The sequence below is a fragment of the Ornithorhynchus anatinus genome, chromosome 16 (genome assembly GCF_004115215.2).
Source record: "Ornithorhynchus anatinus isolate Pmale09 chromosome 16, mOrnAna1.pri.v4, whole genome shotgun sequence".
Classification (NCBI taxonomy): Eukaryota; Metazoa; Chordata; class Mammalia; order Monotremata; family Ornithorhynchidae; genus Ornithorhynchus; species Ornithorhynchus anatinus.
Window position 1 is genome coordinate 6,646,452 of NC_041743.1, and position 19,769 is coordinate 6,666,220.

At 43.2% G+C, this 19,769-nt stretch overlaps 1 protein-coding gene across 4 annotated transcripts in view; it reads left to right on the top strand.

Moving 5' to 3' along the window:
* The window catches only part of RABGAP1L (RAB GTPase activating protein 1 like), a 409,469-nt gene that overhangs the window by 276,739 nt on the left and 112,961 nt on the right, over nucleotides 1–19,769 (top strand). For all 4 annotated transcript variants that reach the window (XM_029080877.1, XM_029080879.2, XM_029080878.1 and 1 more), the window contains one exon: nucleotides 3,107–3,250. In XM_029080877.1, the coding sequence (XP_028936710.1) occupies nucleotides 3,107–3,250 (144 nt within the window). The remainder of the gene's footprint in view (nucleotides 1–3,106; nucleotides 3,251–19,769) is intronic.

Consider the following 19,769-nt stretch of genomic DNA (forward strand, 5'->3'; position numbering starts at 1 on the left):
GTTTAACTCTTGGAAAAAAAGATATAATGTAGGAAAATGGGGGTTTTGGTATGAACTAGGCTCTAAAGAATCACTGTAAAGAGATTGCTGAATTAAAAGGGATTTTCTGTTATTTCTGTTTTACGGCATTAAACTGTAACGGTCCATTGGGCCTTTTGTTGTAGACTGCAGTAGTTGAGAGCCCTGCTCAGTCTCTGTGTAGCTCTTAAAACCCACAGGAAATTTGTTATTGACTCTACTGTGTGCTAAGGTGGTTCTGAAGTAAGAAACCTTGAGAATCAGTACAGTGAGATAATTTCAATTGTAGAACCTCAGGAATCCATTGGTGAATGAGTTTTTTTTAGAAAATGTGAAATCCAGGCCTCTTTCGATGGAGCCCCAGGGCTCTTAGAGCAGAAGTTTATAGGAACTCAGGGATACAAACAAAATGCCAAAATGAGGTCTATATTCAGAAGGAACGCTTCGAGTTGTCCTCACATGATTCTCTCGTCCCTGAGCAACATTAAAACTGAATGTCAAGTGGACCTTCAGAACAAGGTTCTTAGAAAATCAAGTAAGGAAGATGGTGAAAGGAAATCTGATTTATTCAGGCTAGCAAAAAACATGCTGTTTTCTAAATCTCATTCTGCCAGATGTAAATGTATCCTCTTTTCAAGCTTTCATTTTCTAAAGTTCACCTTTTCAAGTTCACATCTATTAGCTCCATTCCTACAGGGCTGGAGTCGCTGGGGAAGATGGCCATTTAGGCCCTTTCGCCAGAGTTAAAGCTGTAAACATGGGGTTTTTTTCTGGAGTAAAACTTGGAGGGTATTATCTTGGTGCCTCTGTGGATTTCTCCTTCTGGCCCATTTTTGAGTTCCATCAATTGATCAGTCATGTTTATTGAAAACTTACTAAATGCAGACACTGTGCTAAGCATTTGGGAGAGTACAATATAACAGGGTAGACATATTCCATGTTCACAATGAGCTTACGGTCTAGAGTGGGAGACAGACATCAATATAAATAAATTACAGATATTTACCTAATTGCAGTGGGGCTGAAGGGTGTATAACGGGGAGCAAATGAAGTTCAAGGGTGATGCAGAAGGGAGTGGGAGAAGAGGAAATGAGGACTTAGTCAGGGAAGGCCTCTTGGAGGAGGTGTGTCCTTGCCAATTCTCTTGTACTGTGCTTTCCCAAGCGCTTAGTACAGTGCTCTGCACACAGTAAGCACTTAATAAGTAATATTGATTGATCGAATAAGGCTTTGATCGGAGAGCAGGGGTGATCACATATCTATTCCATGTAGTTCATAGCATAACACAGTCCACATAGCATAACATGGTTTTCTAAACCATATTTCCAATAATAATGATAATAGTATTTGTTAAGTGCTTACTATGGGCTGAACCTTGTTCTAAGCTCTGAGGTTGATATAAAATACTTGTATCTCTTTCCACAAGACCACGGTGTGTCTCCAAGTTAAAAGTGGTGCAAACCTGGTCCATTTGATAAAATCTATTTAGAAAACTCAGAAAATCAAGAAAAACTCCAAAATTTGGTCTTGATTTAGAAGGGATATCCTTACATGAGTCTCCTATACCCATGTGCCATTAAAATTGAATGTCAGCTGGACCTCCCGAACAAGGTCGTTGGAAAATTGTAACACAAGGTAACTCATTTGAAACAGGCTCCCTTAATGCTTTAAAGTGGAAAGTATGTCAGATGGACCAGCCTATTTCAGGCTTCATTTGGTACTGGGGATAAAATGGTTAAAAAGGGTTGGGGAAAGGCTGGAGGGGGAGGGGGGGCAGGGGCAGAGAGCAGGTCACCACAAAGGCACTTTGGGATTCTAAATATAACAAAAGAATAGGCTTGGCCTTTACCTCTCTTGAATTTGACATTATGGTTTTTCAGAAAACTATGTTAATGTCATGTGTTTTACATTTCCTGGTTTTATAGATAGAATTAAGCTGGCTTCTGCTTCCTAAGCATTTGTTTTCCTGGGAAGAAAAAGATGGATCATATACAGAGTAATTTATAAAAAAGAATGAAATGACCTCCCTTTCACATGCAGGCAATAGACCATAAGATCCACAAAGGCCAGGCCTTTGATGAATGTTGCTTTTGCCATCTCCTCAGTGCTCCAAATGGACCCTTAATATTGGATTTGGTAATCATCTCTCTTCTGGATAATCTCTACTCTTCTGGTTTGGCAGTCCCAAGATTTGCCTCTAATCAATATGAAGGCTAAAAAGTTGTTTGATTTATCCAGGTGCCCCAAGCTTCCATTCATTCATTCATTCAATCGTATTTATTAAGCGCTTACTGTGTGCAGAGCACAGTACTAAACGCTTGAGAAAATACAACAATAAACAGTGAAATTCCCTGCCCACAATGATCTCACAGTCTAGAGCAGGAGGGATAGACATCAGTACAAATAAATCAAATTACAGATGTATGCATAAGTTGCTGTGGGGTTGGGGGAGTTCTAGGGAGAGCAAAGTCAGGGTAATGCAGAAGGGAGTGGGAGATGAGGAAAAATGAGAATTAGTTTGGAATTTCCCAGGGCAGATTTGTTATGGTCTCCAAAGCAAGTTTGCAGTTTTTTCTCAGCCAGTTAGAGGGTGGCCATGAGCAGGGATAGTGGATCTGGCTTGAAGTGATATTAATTTTCCAGCAATGGCAACATTTAGCCAAAGTGGAGTTATTTTGCTGAAAAGCAAAGGTGGAGATTTAGAGGTACTTAAAGGTAATCTCTGACTCTGCGCATATCAAGCTTTCTCCTTTTCCCACATGTTTTTGAAAGTTTTTTCTTGTTCCTTCCCTTTTGCCTACTCCTCCCCATGCTCTGTCCCATCAGCATTGCTCCTTGATTACATTAATGCTAGAAAATAGAAAGGAGACGGTAAGCTCCTGGAGACCAGTCATCGTGCGTATGCATCTATTTAATTGTACTTTCCCAAGCGCTTAGGACAGTGCTCTGTACACAGTAATTGGTCAATAGACACCACTGATTGACCAAGAGTCACAGAGGGAAAATTACTACAAGTAAAGATAGTTTGGGGACAGAGAAGTACTTAAATATTTCCCCACATTCATTTTTGATTTCTTTTCATTTTTAGGAGCAGTTACCGGATCTGCATAGCCATTTCTGTGATTTGAATCTGGAAGCCCACATGTATGCATCCCAGTGGTTTCTCACCCTTTTTACTGCCAAGTTTCCACTCTGCATGGTCTTCCACATCATTGATTTACTGCTTTGTGAGGTAGAGTGACTGCATCTTTTCGCCAAGGCCAAATACACTTAGTTTTCTTAATGTTCTATCATTTCTTTCTACTCCTGACTTCTTCTATGAGTGGAATTCAGACACAATTCAGATAATTCAGTCTTTAATCCACAGGACATTAGCTTGCAAATGTTTCTTATCGATGGAAGCAGAAATGGTGAAGCGCTTTTGCAACTGATAATTTTATTTCCAAATTAAGGTTTAAAGTGCCATTTTTCTCTATTATAACACCTAATCAATTCTGTTAGCTATTTAACTTGAAAAAAATAGAACAGATGGTAAAAGTACAGCATCCATTAGTTTTTTAAATGTTCAGCAAGTTAGCTCATGGTAGAATCCTATCTGTTGTGTTGAGTCAAACTATCTGAAAATATTTGTTACATGTTTCTTCCAATTCAGCCTGATATTTAATAAATGGTAATAATGATGATGATTATGGTACTTGCTAAGTGCATACTATGTGCCAAGCACCATTCTAAGTGCTGGGGTAGATGCAAGTTAATCAAGTTGGACACAGTGCCTGTCCTACATGGGGCTCACAGTCTAAGTAGTGGGGAAATAGGATTTAAGCTGCATTTTACAGTTGAGGTAATTGAGGCACAAAATAAATGGTGGAGAATTACAGGTCAGAGCTAATAGATGAGGCTCTGAAGTATCAAAGGCGGAAAATAACCTGATCTGGGAAAGAGAGTTGCAATTTCTTCATAACAAAAAAGCTTATCCAGCTGGACCTTAAAGTATAACCGTGATCGGTTGCCGTGTATGACAGTGAAATGAACATTTCAGATATTGATGATCAAAAAAATATAATCCGGCCTTCAAAACTCAGGGTAAAGATGTTGAATGGGAAGGATCTAAATTGTCTAGGGCAGCATGGGTTCACGAGAGAAGTGCCATTTTCTCAACTTTCAAAAAATTGCACTGCAATAATGGAACGTACAAGCTAGTTATGTGGTTATAAGCGATCTGCAGGGCTTTTACTTACCCAGTCTACGGATTTCCTGTCAATTTGTTCTTTTATTGTGCCCAGACCTCACTTTCCTAAAAGAAAAAGTCTGACCATATTATTCCCCTAACAGTATGAAAATTAAAGGGAAAAGAAATCTTTCAAAGTGAAAAAGTTGTGAGATGTGTTTGAAGATGAAAGCAAATTGTAAATACAATTTCTTAGCCTGCTATGGCAACAACCATCTTGCTCTCAGTTTTCACTCTTCTATAGTTCTATAGTGTCTATTGACTTATTTAAATTATAACAATAGGGTCATTTGGGTTGCCAGTCCGACCCTGGGTCGCCATCTCTGAGTGCATCTGTTGACTCAGGAAGTGTCCTAGGCCATGATTGACTTGGAGCATAATATGTATCCCAACCCCCGACTCTGCCTGTGCTCTACCCCTTGCTTCCTCTCGTGCCTTTCCCAACCCTGTCTTCCAGGGTAGCAGAACACCAGCCCGTAAAGCAAAGGGTAATCTGGGGCCAGAAGTGTGATAATATGGCTCTGGCCCACATCCCCAGAAGAGAAGTGGAAGGAGCACAAGCCTAGGAGTCAGAGGCCAAAGGTTCTAATCCCAGCTCTGCCATCTGTCTGCTGTGAGACCTTGGGCAAGTCACTTTACAGCTCCATACCTCAGTTTACCCATCTGTAAAACAGGGATTATATCCTCCTACTTAGACTGTGAACCCCAAGAGAGATAGGGGCTGTGTCCAACCTGCTTATCTTGCATTTACCCCAGATCTTAGTACAGTGTTTTTTATACCTTGTAAGAGTATTACAAACCTGTTTTTCCTCATGTTCTCCAAATGACTGCCTTGAGCACAGTACTGCAACATATGGAAGAGTGTAGATATAGATTGGAAAGGAGAAGGTTTATTCTTTTTCCAGAAACCATAAAAGGAAGAAGTATTGTAGTTGTCTTCAGGAATTTCAACCTTTCCCTTAACTGGTCATTTTAGTCTGTAAGCTCCTTGTGGACAGGGTCTGTGTCTACCAACTCTGTTGTATTATACTTTCCCAAACTCTTAGTTCAGTATTCTGCACACAGTAATCACTCAACTCATACCAACTAAGATGACATCCTCCAAGTTTTACCTCAGAAAAACCTGTGGGGGGGGAAGCAAAATCTAATAGAAAAAAATTAAATAGCATTGATAATGGCATCTAGTTAGGGAGTTCCAGATAGTTTATAAACAAGCGGTTTTCACTGACCCTGTGAGTTTTGCCGATGAAGAAACGGTTGCATGCTCTCCCAACTGCTTATTACAGTGTTCTGCACATAATAAGCGCTCATTCAATACTATTGATTGATTGTTCATCAGTTTACGGGTCTCCTCAGGTAATCAGGGCAGAATCAAGATTAGAAATGTCATGTCTTAGAGCAACCCAGACCCTATACTGAAATGACTCGGGTACACTGGTAAACAGCAACAACAAAAAACCAAAAATATAGAAATAGTGCAGTAATAATAATAATGATGATATTTGTTAAGCTCTTACTATGTGCTGCCAAGCACTGTTCTAAGCGCTGTGGTAGTTACAAGTTACAAGTTACGTGGGGCTCACAATCGTAATCCCCATTTTACAGATGAGGGAACTGAGGCACAGAGAAGTTAAGTGACTTGACCAAAGTCACACAGCTGACAAGTGGCAAGTGAAAGTGGTACCAAATTTTATCTTTCCATCTTTCACTTCCTTTGACTTCTTTCAGTGTCTAGCTTTCACCCTGAACCTCACTCTAAGATGCTGTAGCCTAGTAACTGGAGTGAAAATCAGAAGGAAACCTCACATGGTTTTAATAACAATAATGATAATAATGGTATTTGTTAAGCACTTAGTATGTGCCAAGCACTCTTCCAAGTGCTGGGGTAGATACAAGGTAATCAGGTTTCCCCACGTGGGGCTCACATCTTAATCCTCATTTTACAGATGACGTAACTGAGGCACAGAGAAGTTAAGTTGCTTACCCAAGGTCACACAGCAGACAAGTGGCAGAGCCGGCATTAGAACCCCACGTCCTCTGACTCCCAAGCCCGTGCTCTTTCCCCTAAACCATGTTGCTTCACATTATTATCTGTCTGAATAGCTGTGGAGAAGGAGGCTGAAACATGAAAGGAGCAGACTGCACTCTGTCACCTTTCAGTGACATCTTCCTTTGAAGCCATGAATTACTAGCCACAAATGAATTTCACCCTGCTATTCAATGTATCAGATATGCCTTTGAAGCTCTTCAACTGAAGAAGAAAAAGTACCTTCCCTTCCCCAACTCTCCTGCTGCCTTCCCCCACTCTATCTCTTGTTTATCCATTATTAATTTCATTGGGATATATCTCATGAAGAAGGTGGGTTTTCAGTAGGGCTCAAGGAGGGGAGAGCTGAGGTCTTGGATTCTGTGGATAGAATGGATAGAGCCTGGGCATGGGAGTCAGAAGGTCATGGGTTTTAATCCTGGCTCTGCCACTTGTCTTGCTCTGTGGCCTTGGGGAAGTCAGTTCACTTCTCTGGACCTCAGTTACCTCAACTGTGAAATGGGGATTGGGACTGTGAGCTCCATATGGGACAGGGAAGGTGTCCAACCCGATTTGCTTGTATCCACCTCGGCGCTTGGTAAAGTGCCTGGCACAAAGTAAGTGCTTAATAAATACCGTCATTATTATTATTCTCTCCCAAACATCTAGCACAGTGCTCAGCACCCAGGAAGCACTCAATAAAGACTATTGATTGCTTGATTGATTGAGTTAAAGGCAGAGGTAGTTCTAAGCTGGAGGAAGCACTTTAGCAAGGGGCTCAGAGGCAGGAGGATTGAGACAAAGTGAGAAGATTGTCTTGGGAAGAATAAAGAGTGCAAGCTGGGGAGAAGTGGGAGAAGAGCCTGCAAGTAAGAGGGACATAGCTGATGGACGGTCTCAAAGCCTATAGTCAGGAGTTTTAGCTTGCTGAAGAGGGGAATGAGTAACTATTAAAGGGTTTTGAGCAATGGAGACATATGGGTAGAATGATGTTTAAGAAAAATAACCTAGGCACCCAAGTGAAGTAAGGCCTGAAGAAGAGAGAGGCTACTGGTTGGGAGAGCAGTGGGGAAAGCTTTTGGAAAAGACTAATCAGGTTATGATAAATGCTTGAACCAGGGTGGTGGTCATTTGGCTTGAGAGAAAGGGGTGGATCCCAAAATCACTGTGGAGGAAAACCCAGCAACAGACTGAACATCAGAGTTGAATGTGAGAAACAGCTTGGTCTAGTAGATAGAACACAGGCCTGGGAGTCAGATGTACTCCACCACTTGCCTGCTGTGTGACCTTGGGCAAGTCACTTCACTCCTCTATGCCCGAGTTACCTCATCTCTAAAAGGGGGATAAAGACTATGATCCCTAGAGTGGGACATGGACTGTGTCCAACCAGATTAGCTTATATCTACCCCAGTGCTTAATACAGTGTGTGGCACATAGTGAGCACTTAACAAATACTATTTAAAAAAAGAAAGAGAGCAGGGAGTCAAGGATAATGTGAAGGTGGTGGACTTGTGGAACAAGGAGGATGGTGCTGCCATTGCGTGTTAGTTAGAGACATGAGTTTAGAGTGGAAGAGGAGGAGTGCTCTTTTCAATGTATTGAGCTTAAGGTATCAGCAGCATATCCTGGTGGAGGTGAGGAAAAAGGGAATGAGAGATTGCAGAGGAAGTAAGAGGTCAGGGCTAGCAAAATAGAATTGGGAATCCTCTGAATAGAGATGGTAATGGGCTTCCTATTTGCCAACCACTGTAGTGCATGACAGGGTAGATAAAAGCTATTCAGGTTGGACTCAGTCCCCATCCTACGTAATGCTCCCAGTATAAATAGGAGCAAGAACAGGTAATTAAACTTCATTTTACAGATGAGGAAATTGAGGTATAGAGAAGATAAGCAACTTGCTCAAGCTCACACTGTGGACAAGTGGTGGAGGCAGGATTAGGACCCAGGTCCTCTGACTCCCAAGCATGGGATCTTTCCACTAAGCCACACTGCTTCTCTCTCAATCTCATGACACTTAAAGAAAGTCTTTGACCTTGTAAAACTGGAGTACATCCCATGCTTTGTCTTCTTTTGGTGTGGAGGAAAGCCACTGTGTGACTAACATTACTTTACTAAATATTACTGAGTATAATCCTCTTTAGATATATTTTAAAGAGGCCATTTTCAAAGGAGTAATGCCGTAGTTTTGTAATTTTCTATCTTCCTGCCTTTATTTCTCCAATGATGTTTCTATTTTGATCCCGCGGTCAGGGTTGGTAGAAGAGTGAGCATTGTGGAATCTACATAAATATAGCTGAAAGGTTTCTTAAGAGTCATAATTGGCTTCAAGAATGAGAGCAAGAGAGAGAAAAGAGCATTTTAACTATATACGTCTAGGACACTTGGGAAATTACCTAGTGGGTAAAAATATTCAGCTCTGAGAGCAAGAGTGTATTTTTTTCCAGACACATTTTTTACCTTTTATCGGGATCCCCTATACTCTCGCACATTATTGTTATTTATCATTCATTGCATCCTTGGAATGCTAAATTCTGTGCCGAGCACTTAGCAGGAAGGGTTGAACTCTGCCCTTATGAAACTTCCAGCTTTCAAAGATTAGACAAATGTAGATAGTGTGACTCAGAAAGTTAGGTTATTTGTCACTTCGAGTTCTGGGACGGTCACAGTTTAACCCCATCTTTGGTCTTCAGGGGCCGAGACCCATCCAGGGCCAAATTCCAGGGAGCCCCAAGTTCACTCTGGGAGTTTGGGAGTTTGGCATGCCCAGGCCTGCTGGGGAGCATTGGCACTGGCTCCAGACCACAGCTGTTCTGGAGAGGAGTTCTCCAAATGCCGGCTGGGAGAACGCAGAAGAGCCTAGGGTGAGGCAGGGAGAGGGAGGTCTGGATGATCCTCTTCAGAATCAGGTGGTTACCCCCCTCTGAGGACTTTCCTGAACTCATGTCACCCAAAGCGATGACCAAAATGAGGTCCTGTCCTAGCCTAGACTCTGAGGCCCTCCCCTCCTCCTGTCCCCGCGCCCCTCCCCCCCCCCCCCGAGGGCCCAGTCACAACTACCGATTGGGAGGCAGCATAGCTTAGTGGATAGAGCACAGGGCTGGGAGTCAGAAGGGCATGAGTTCTAATCCTGGTTCCTCTCCTTGTCGTTGTGGCCTTGGACAAGTCATTTCACTTCTCCGGTCCTCAGTTATCTCATCTGTAAAATGGGGATTAAGACTCTAAGCTGTAGGCAGGACAGGAACTGTGTCCAACCCGATTTCCTTATATCCACCCCTGCACTTAATACAGTGCCTGGCACATAGTAAGCACTTAACAAATACTATAATTATTATTATTCTTACTGGGGTGCTTCTGATGCCACCCTGAGTGTCTGGTGTGGGGCTTCCTTAGCTGGATGGCCAGCAGCAGAGGATATTTTTTACCCACCAACAGCTTTTCCTTGCCCAGACATTGTAGCCTGTTTGCTGTAGATTTGTCAAGAGAGAGAGATGTAAGAGATTGGGGGAATACAGGTATGACAAAGTTACCTAGGATTCTTTCAGGCTTGCATCAGGTCTGGTACAGGCCAGGATTGATAAGCCACATGGCCGTATTCCTTTCTGATTCACCCTGTCTGCCCTGAAGCATTAAAGGCTTACTGCCCTCTCACTTGTAAATGCCTCTGTCCTTGTGCATGAGCCATCCTGGGCCCACTGATGGCACATTCTTCCTTCCACCTTGGAGGGTCCGAAGAGATTGGGTTGCAAATGGGGAGGCCAAAGTCATCCTCTGAGTCCATGTGTTCATTGATCCAAGGAAGTCCCACTGCTGCTGCTGCTGCTGCTGCTGCTGCTGCTGCTGCTGCTATTGTTTTGGACTCTCAGTTGCACAGGCTTAGGAGCACGTCTCAGTGTGCTGTTACCGGACCTCGGTTTTGGTTATCCTAGTACCACATTCTCTGTGTTGCTAAATTAATTCTGAAAATGGATCCTGGTGCCCTTGGGAACATTTCAGGTCAAATTTTGTAGCTTTAAAATATGAAACCTGGGGGTGGAATGTTGCTGAGAGATGAACAGTGGGGGAGTAGACATGTCAAACCTGCAGTTTTAATCACGGCACCCCTCTTAAACTCGTATGTGATGAAGATTTTTCCCCTAAAATAGAACTCGCCTCTTGCTAAGATTTCCGTAAGATCCGACCTACTCTTCTTTGTGAAATTCCTTAAAACTTTCAATTTCTCAGTGTTGTTTAAATCTCCTGTAACTCAGTTATTAAATCTGCCACAATGTTTACTTGCCTTAGGCTATTGTGACGATTGTTCTGATACACTGGTTTCTCAATTTTTTCATTTTATTTTGGAATTCCACTCTCTTAGAAACACGTTTATTATCCGGCAATCCAAATCGCCCAGCTCTTTTGAAATATTTTGTGTGACACCCCATCTCCAAATCCATCTCTCCCTGTGAGGGCCATTCACAAAGGGGCAAATAAGTGGAAGGGACATTTAGCTTTCTGGTAGAATGACAAGGGAAGGGGCTATGGCCCGGCTTATGGGGTGTACTTAGATTTGCTCACTTCTCATCCCCACATCACTTACATACATATCCGTAGTTTATGCATTGCTATTAATGTCTGCCTCCCCCTCTACCCTGTAAGCTCATTGTAGCCAGGGACCGTGTTTACCAACTCTGTTATATTGTACTCTCTTGAGTTCTTAGCACAGTGCTTGCAGTAAGTGCTCAAAAAATATGATTGATTGGATATCAGAGGAGCTGGCCACCATTTGGATCATCTTATAACTGTCTGACTTCCCTCATTCATTCTTTCCCGTTCTCCTCTCAAACCACACCAAGCTAAACCAGGAAGAGTGAAATAAGATGAGTTGTTGCGGGGGCCAGTTGGCAAAGGGCTGGATGCATCCCGAAACCCAGGGTCATCGGGTACACCCCGTTCTCTGTAATATGGAGGTTGCATTCTGGAAAGAGCCGGGTTTAAGGAAAACTGCCCCCAGAGTACTACACGTCGTGACGCCACATGTGTGCCCAAACCATTTCTTTTGACATTGCGGCATTCTAATCCATAATTCTCATATTGTCAAGCAGTGTGAGAATTCCATGATTTCCTAAAAAGCTTTTTAGCCAAAGTGCAAAGTGATAACATGCATTTTGGCAGAACTGAATGGAATTATTTTCCCGATGGAAAATGGGATAAATAGTACATGTGATGTCCTGGTAGGGGCAGAACTTCTGCCTGACCCAGGCCCTCTTTCATAATCTATGATTTCCTCAGTATTTGTCAACAGTAGGCTCTTGGCTGGAGATGCACTATTTTGAATGTTGTCGCTGGTGATTATAAAATCAAGTCAGCTCTCTAATGGAGTGTTCAGCTGAGCGCACACAGCAATTTGGGGAAGGAATTAACTGATGCATTTGGGGGTGGTTTCTGATTATGCTAACTGGCGTGTTTGTCAGATGTGTAAATTGGTTCTAATATTGGGGTCCTGCATGTAGCGAAATGTCCCACGTTGAAATGGCTTGTTTTTCTTGTAAAATGTCTGTCGGGATAATCGTTCCTTGTTTGAGTGACACCTGGCCCACCTCTCGGGAGGGGGCAGAGGGTGAGGAAGTCGTACCACAGCCCATGCTCGGTTCTCTCAGACCTGAACCCTGGCCCCTGAACGCACAACTTTCCACATACTGCTTGTTGACATGTTCTGTCCAACCATACTGAAGAACATTTTCCAGACCAGAGTCTGTCAGTTGGTGGACAGCACTCCACACCTGGGCAGGTCCCATCCAGCCTGACTTTTGATATCCATCCCAGCCTCCTGCCTATTGGGAGTATGGAGAGAGAGAAATCATTTTTCACAAAATAAAATGATACTATTTGGGAAACCACTGGCTTGTGGTAGGCATGGTCATAGAGAGCAGCCATCTCTGCCACATTCCACTCTGAACCGTCTACCCTGACCTTCTAAATATGGCTGTTTTAAAACATTCCTTAAATAGGGAATGCTAAATGCAAAATGCATTTTTACACTGTTATATTCACTCTGAACACAAATGGTGTTTGGCTTAAATAACGTGCATTTGTAAAAAAATGTTGAGTGTTTACAAGAAACCTAAATAATGATTTATCAGAGCAGACTAAAGCCGCTGACAAGTAAATTATGTGAATTTGATAACCTTACATGAAATAACATTTACAGTAAATGAAAAGACCCAAAACCCATGACCCAACCAGAGTGACAAAGCCAGGGGAGAACAACATCTTTTCTGACCTTACATCATTAATTTGAAGTTGCCTGACTCATGAAGGTTTGTGTCACCACCTTACTTCTGTTTGCACAGTGAATTTGGCATTTTAGTCTCAAAAGCCTTTGTTGATGCAGTGCTTCAAGACTAGTGCATTTCGGGAGTTTGTGTTTCCTCTCCCCCTAAAGTGTGTATTCAAAACAATCTGTTACCACCCCCCCCGACCCAGATTATTGCATCCCCCTCCTCATTGGTCATCCTATCTCCAGCCTCTTCCCCCTCCAATCTCTGTATTAGATGCTGTTCCTCAGATCATTTTTTTGAAGCTTCGCTCAGTCCACCTCTCTCCTCTCCTTAAAACCCTCTACTGGCGTCCTCTGTCTCTGTGCATCAAACAAAAACTCCTTAAATTTGGCTTCAGAGCTCTCCATCAACACGCCCTACCACGCCTATCTCTTCTCTTTACTGCTCTCTTCCTGTACTAACTTTTTTAAATGGCATTTGTTAAGCATCTACTATGTGCCTCACACTGTACTAAGTGCTGGGGTAGATAGAAGTTTATCAGGTTGGGCACAGTTCCTGTCTCACATGGGACTCACAGTCTTAATCCCCATTTTATAGATGAGGTAACTGAGGTGCACAGCAGTGAAGTGACTGGCCCAAGGTTACCCAGCCGACAAGGGCATAGCCAGGATTAGAACCCAACTCCTTCCACCTCCCAGGTCTGTGCTGTACGTCCAAGGCCACGCTGCTTCTCTAGCTCTTCCTTGCAACAGTCCCACCTCCATCCCCTCACTGACATTGTTCCTCTGGCTTAGGACTTCCTCCCTTCCCAAATTCAAAGCTCCAAAAATCCCATCTCCTCTAACAATCCTTCCCTGCTTAATGCTCCAGCACTCTCAATCATATGAACCTATCAGCCAACTCTAGAATTTAAGATCTGTCTTATATCCATCCTCCGCACTTTGTATGCATTTGTATTACACTGTACAATCAGTTATTCATTTTGACTACTCTGGTAGATATTTTTTGGTTTATTTTTATCGAACCTTTTGCACTTGATGGACTGTCTATCTAAACCCCAAATTTTTTTCATTTAGATGTCTGCCTCATTTTAGCTTCTGTCTCAAAATCGCAACAAACACGGAAGCCACAGAGTAAATGTGGGCGTGGGGCACATTTCTCAGAGGGATAGCCAGGCTCTCAAAGATTGTCTACCAAAGAGCGTTCATACTAGAGTGTGAAAAGAGCTCATCATTAATTTGAGTTCAAAGGCATCAAAAGAGAGTGAGGAGCAGATGAGTAAATTGAATAAATGAATATCAAATCGCCTACACTGAGGGGGTGGCAAGGGACGAGCACAAAGCTGTGGAAACAGCGGGCGTTATCCTCTTGTAGAAGATGGTAGGAAAATGGAGAAAAGGCGCTCGGCAAAAAGTGCTTGGCAGATGTTTTGCTCCACCTTAGAGTTTTGTCTAGGAAGGTTCTAGGCAATAAGGAAAGGGTCAGTGATTAAGGGACCCACAGGCCAAAGTGGGTAGGCCCTTTCATCCCAAGGCAGTTTCTCTACTGGAGCTCTGGGGTTTGCCTTTTCAAAACGAGTTCCTAAACCTTGTCATCTCTTTCCATTGTTGGTCCTGCGATCCTTTTACCCTCGTAACACACACACCCCAAAGAACTTGCCGGGTATCTGCCACTTTGTGCAGTTTTCATCGTTCCCTTCATCCGCCCCTTGATTTGTCCCAAAATGCACTGTGCGATTTCAGGTCAGAGCCGACTGTGAACACCCGGCTGGAGTTAAATTAGTGAGAACTGTGTGAGAGCCAGGTGTCACCTCAGGGAATTTACCTGGCAGGGAAGTGGGAAACAAGCCTGCTTCATCTGGTCCCGTTGGGGGATTGTTGGGAGGAATCCTGCCGAGGAGGCGTTTATTTCAGAAATCATCACTTCCTCTTCATGTTCTTCCTGTTCAATGAGATTGTTTTTTCCTTTTTTCATTGAGACAGTATCCAGGCTGGAGGCTCAATATGGCCACCTTATTTGTTTGCTTCATACTGTTCCATCCTTAGATGTGGTTGATTTTTCTCTTCTTTCAAACATTTCTCACTGATATAACTCATACAGAAAATGTATCATCTCCCCATTCTCCTTTAGAAAAGATTCGTTCCAGACCTCGTGTTCTCAAGGGGAAAACAGCAGAAAAACAGTGGCTGTGGGCTTGCTTGGGCTGCCGCATTAACCTTCACCTGGATATAAGAGGGTGGAGTGTTTCTGACAACTCTTTTTTAAAAATGACAGTGGTTTTGACTTAGCCTGCCTCTTAAGTTTTCATTGTGTTCGTGAGAACGCTTGAGTGGGTGTGGAATGGGGAAAATAAATTGAAGTAGGTACACCATAAATCCCATTCCCCTGCAGTGGCTCGTCTGTGTGTGTGGTGGCGGGAGGTGGGTAAAGAAGTGATGATTTAATCATTCTATAGGCTAGGCATGTAGATTTGGCTTTAAATATGTGTTATACCTTTGCATATGTCCTCAAAGTTTCTCCTGTTCCAGATGTCTATGGGGTGTTTTCCCATATTCAACTTTTCCCTTGTTAAAAAAAAAAAATCTAAAAATCAGCTCCCAACAGATTGAGGCAGGATGTCTCTTACCTCCTTCCCAAAAATTTGGATTAGCTATATTGAATATTTTCTCCCCTCAAATTAAGCTGTTGCTCATCTGTAGTGTATTATCATAAAAGCCCTTTTAATTTTGCATCTCCTTTATAAGGCTGTTTGGAAAGATTTTGAGCCATTTTCTAGCAGACATCAATTCTGACAGCTTGATTCTAGTAAATTTCCATCATTCCTTACTGACACACAGTGCCATCTGCTGCTGATGGGAAAGAGTAGATTCTAGTTAAATGAACCATTAGAATGGCTACAGGACTTCAAAGAAAATTTTACCAGTGTATTTGGGGGTAGAGAGAATAAGAAAAAATGGGAAGATCTTTTGAAATGCTATGATTTGTATCCTGGGATGTAGTTCATTAACTTCCCGTTTTTTATGTAGCCGATTTGAGCTATCGATCGTTTCCAAATAAGGAAGATACAGGTTATCCAACATAGCATTTTTATGTGTATTCACTGGAAATGCTCTCTGAAATCATTTAAACACATTGGTACCTTTGGAATTTTCAATGGAACATGTTTACTTTCTCACACATCACCCAACCGTGGTTACACACATTTCAGTCATTAATCGCTGATACTGTCTACTTCCCAAAATCCAGCTTAGTGATGATCTGCAGGTCTCTGCTACTTATTAACTAGTTGTTCCCTCTCTTGGCAATTTGGGAGTAGTCTCTTTGGGTTCTGATTTATAGTCTCTGCTAGATTTTAGTTTCACTGAGATCTCGGAAGTGCATGATTAATGATATTCTCCAGGAGTGTCCTGGAGTATTTTGTTAGCATCTTACCAGTATTGAAGAGCGGTGAGACCCCACAATAGTTCCTATATCCAACTCTCTCATCTTCCTTTGTGAAAATGGAAATGATGGTGGAATTGTTGAAGTATTTTCCTAGTGGAAGAGCCTGGGCAGGGAAATGAGCATCTTGCTTGTAGATTTCAGCTGGCATATTGTCACATTGGCAATCCTGCCATTTATTGGTGGCTCTAATTCCACTGGAGCGAAAGCCTCGCCTTCACATGTTGATTGGTTAGCTATTTTTCACGGGACCTCAACCTCAACAGGAGGAGGTGTATGAAAGAGCTGGAAGCGGTGGAGCTGTTTCTCTAAGATTTCCTCCCTGGGTGCGGTGAAGGCGGAGCATTCTGCACCCTCTGGGATGCTGGGACGAGGAGTCTGGGCCCCTGTGGTCCTCTCAGTGGTGCCTTGGGCATGCTTTGCTTGCATCCGAGGGGCCGGCACTGGGGAGAGGTGAATCAGGAAGGATTTCCTGGGGCCGCCATGGAGCCTATTTAGACGGTGGGCCCGCCGAGGGATGAGTACTGTGTCCTACCTGATTGTCATTTACCTACCCCAACACCACTAGCACAATGCTTGGCACATAGTAGACACTTAACAGATATTATTATTATCATTTTTCATATTATCAGAGCAGCCCTGCTTTAGGCTCCCCTGCTTTTCCACCCACGTTTCCTAGCCCTCCCCTCTGCTTTGAAAGTACATTTGGCTGTGGACCCACTAATCATTTGGATACTCAACCCCAGCTCCACAGCACTTATGTACATATCCACCTGCCTGCACTTGGATCTCTATCCTTTGGGTACTTGGTATTCACCCCACTCTCAACCCCGCGGCACTTATATACCAACCCAGAATGTATTCATTTATATTAAAGTCTGACTCCCCACTAGCCTCTAACTTTTTGTGGGCAGGGATCATATTCCCCAACCTTGTTATATTGAGTGATTGATGGACTGAAATCCATCAGTTTGGTCCTGGGCCAAAACAGCATATCTCTATTGGCAAGTAATTCTACTCTTTAAACCTTCCTCTCTCATCCCCTCCCTGAAAGCAGGCATCTGCGTAGCTCTCTGCCCAGTCCCCGCAATGGTCTAACACTCAGCTTTACTCTGAGGCCTCATAATCCCGACCATTTTCTCCGGGGTCCTTAGTATTCCACAACCTTAGCTTAGAGAAGTACCACTTTTGTCAGGGTCAGGAGACTGCAGGGTGCTGATAATATATTGCTTACTCTGCTGCAAGCAGCTCCCTGATCTGGGAGTCATTAGGCTAATGGCTGAATTTATTAAAGTAATAGTTGCAAGCAGTACATATCACATTACTTTCAACATTCTATGGCTATAGAACTACCTTCTACTATATGTCCATCTGCAATTTTGAGAGTTTGTCTGCTTTGTGACCTTGGGAAAGTCACTTAACTTCCCTATGCCTCAGCCTCCTCATCGTAAGTTCAGTGCCTAGTTTCCCCCCCACTTAGGCTGTGTACCACGGGGTACAGGGGCAGGGACTGTGTCCAGCCCGATTAATTGTCCGACCTGATTAAGTTGCAGTTACCCCAGTGCTTAGAACAGTGCTTGATACTTGGTAAGTTCTTAACAAATACAGTAGAAATGATAATAAGGAAGCAGGGGCTACAAAATCAGTATGTTTCCTCACAGTCCCTTTGTCTTAAGACTGTCAGAATGATTTGAAAATACTAACTGATTTATTTTCTTCCCCTTTAAGCAGTGGTTGAAAAGTGTTTCTTGTGTTGGGAATCTGTCTTTGTTCCTGGTTTATTCAATAGTATTTATTGAGCGCTTACTATGTGCAGAGCACTGTACTAAGCACTTGGGATGAACAAGTCGGCAACAGATAGAGACAGTCCCTGCCGTTTGATGGGCTTACAGTCTAATCGGGGGAGATGGACAGACAAGAACAATGGCAATAAATAGAGTCAAGGGGAAGAACATCTCGTAAAAACAATGGCAACTAAATAGAATCAAGGCGATGTACATTAACAAAATAAATAGGGTAACGAAAATATATACAGTTGAGCGGACAAGTACAGTGCTGTGGGGATGGGAAGGGAGAGGTGGAGGAGCAGAGGGAAAAGGGGAAAAAGAGGGTTTAGCTGCGGAGAGGTAAAGGGGGGGTGGCAGAGGGAGTAGAGGGAGAAGAGGAGCTCAGTCTGGGGTTTACAGCCCCAACACTGAGCTTTCCATCTCTGCAAACTCTTAATCTCTAAATGTGTTCCTCCCTAATTTTTTCTTCCCATTCTATGCAGGGGACTCACAAACCTATCTTGATAGCCCCACCTCTATCTTTGTAATCTCCCATTTCCTCTTGCTTCCAGGATACCTTCCCAGGACTTCCCTTGCCTGCACCTTAAGCTCAGCATGGTTGAAACAACTCATCTTCCCTCCCATATCTCCTCCGCCACCTAACTTCCCCATCACAGTGCACAGCTCCATCATTCCCCCCATTTCAGGAACCCCAACCTTGGTATTATGGCCTAGTGGGTAGAGCACGGATTTGGGAGTCAGAAGGTCTTGGGTTCTAATCCTGGCTCCACCACTTGTTTGCTGTGTGGCCTTGGCAAATCACTTACCTTCCCTGTGCATCAGTTACCTCATCTGCAAAATGGGGATTAAGACTTTGAGTCCTGTGCAGGACGGGGATTGTGTCCAACCCGATTTGCTTGTATCCATCCCAGTGCTTAGATAGTGCCTGGCACATAGCAAGCACTTAACAAATACCGTTATCATTATTATTATTATTAGTGATTCCTTGGGGCCTTTCAGTTTGTACATTCAATCTGTCCATAAATCCAGTTGTTTTGGGGGGGCAGCATTTTCCAAATACAGCCCTTCCTTCCCATCCAAATAGTTACTTCTCTGAAACGGTCACCTGTCGCATCATGGCTAGACTGTTGTATAAACTGCCTTCCTGGTCTTCCTCTCTCTAGTCCCTAGTTTTTCTCTTCTCCAGTCCATGCTTCATTCTGCTCCTCGGGTCATTTTTTCAAATGGTATTTGTTAAGTGCTTATTATGTGTCAAGTTCTGTTCTAAGCACTGTTATTCCAAGGCGTCCTATGCACATCTCTCCACTTCACAGTAACCTGCCATGTTTATCCATTCACCTGGGCATCTTGCATTCCACCAGCTTTCTCCCTCCTACCCATTTGCTTCTTCCACTTCACCCCAGCTCTCACTCTTCATTCCTGGCTAGCTCATCATCTCTTTCCACCTTGTTCCTGCCTTTCCTTTCTCACCCACCCCTTGTTCACATCACTTGCCTGCTCTGTGACTTGGGCAAGTCACTTCACTTTTATATGCCTCAGTTTTCTTAACTGCAAAATGGGGATTCAAAACCTGTTTTCCTCCTGACTTAGACTCTGAGCCCCCTATGGGACAGGGATTGTGTCCAACTTGACTCACTTTTATGTACCCCAGTGCTTAGAACAGTGCTCAACTCAGTAATCATTTAACAAATACCATTTTTTTAAAAAAAGACCTCTGACTCCCAAGCCCATGCTCTTTCCACTAGGTCACACTGCTTCTCTGACCACACTGTGACAGTCACATAAGGAAAGGTAAAACAAGAAGTACAAAAAAGAACATAAAAGTTGAGGACAAAGAAAATTAAATTAAAAAAAAGAACAACCCTTAGGGTATTGTAGCAAAAAGAACAGAATTTTGGGTTTCTCACAGCTCGGATGCCAACAGCCATGGCCGCAACCACAGTAAATGCCACTGTCCACATTTTTCCCCAACATACTCTATTTTATGGAGGCCTCATGCTGCCACTGCTTGG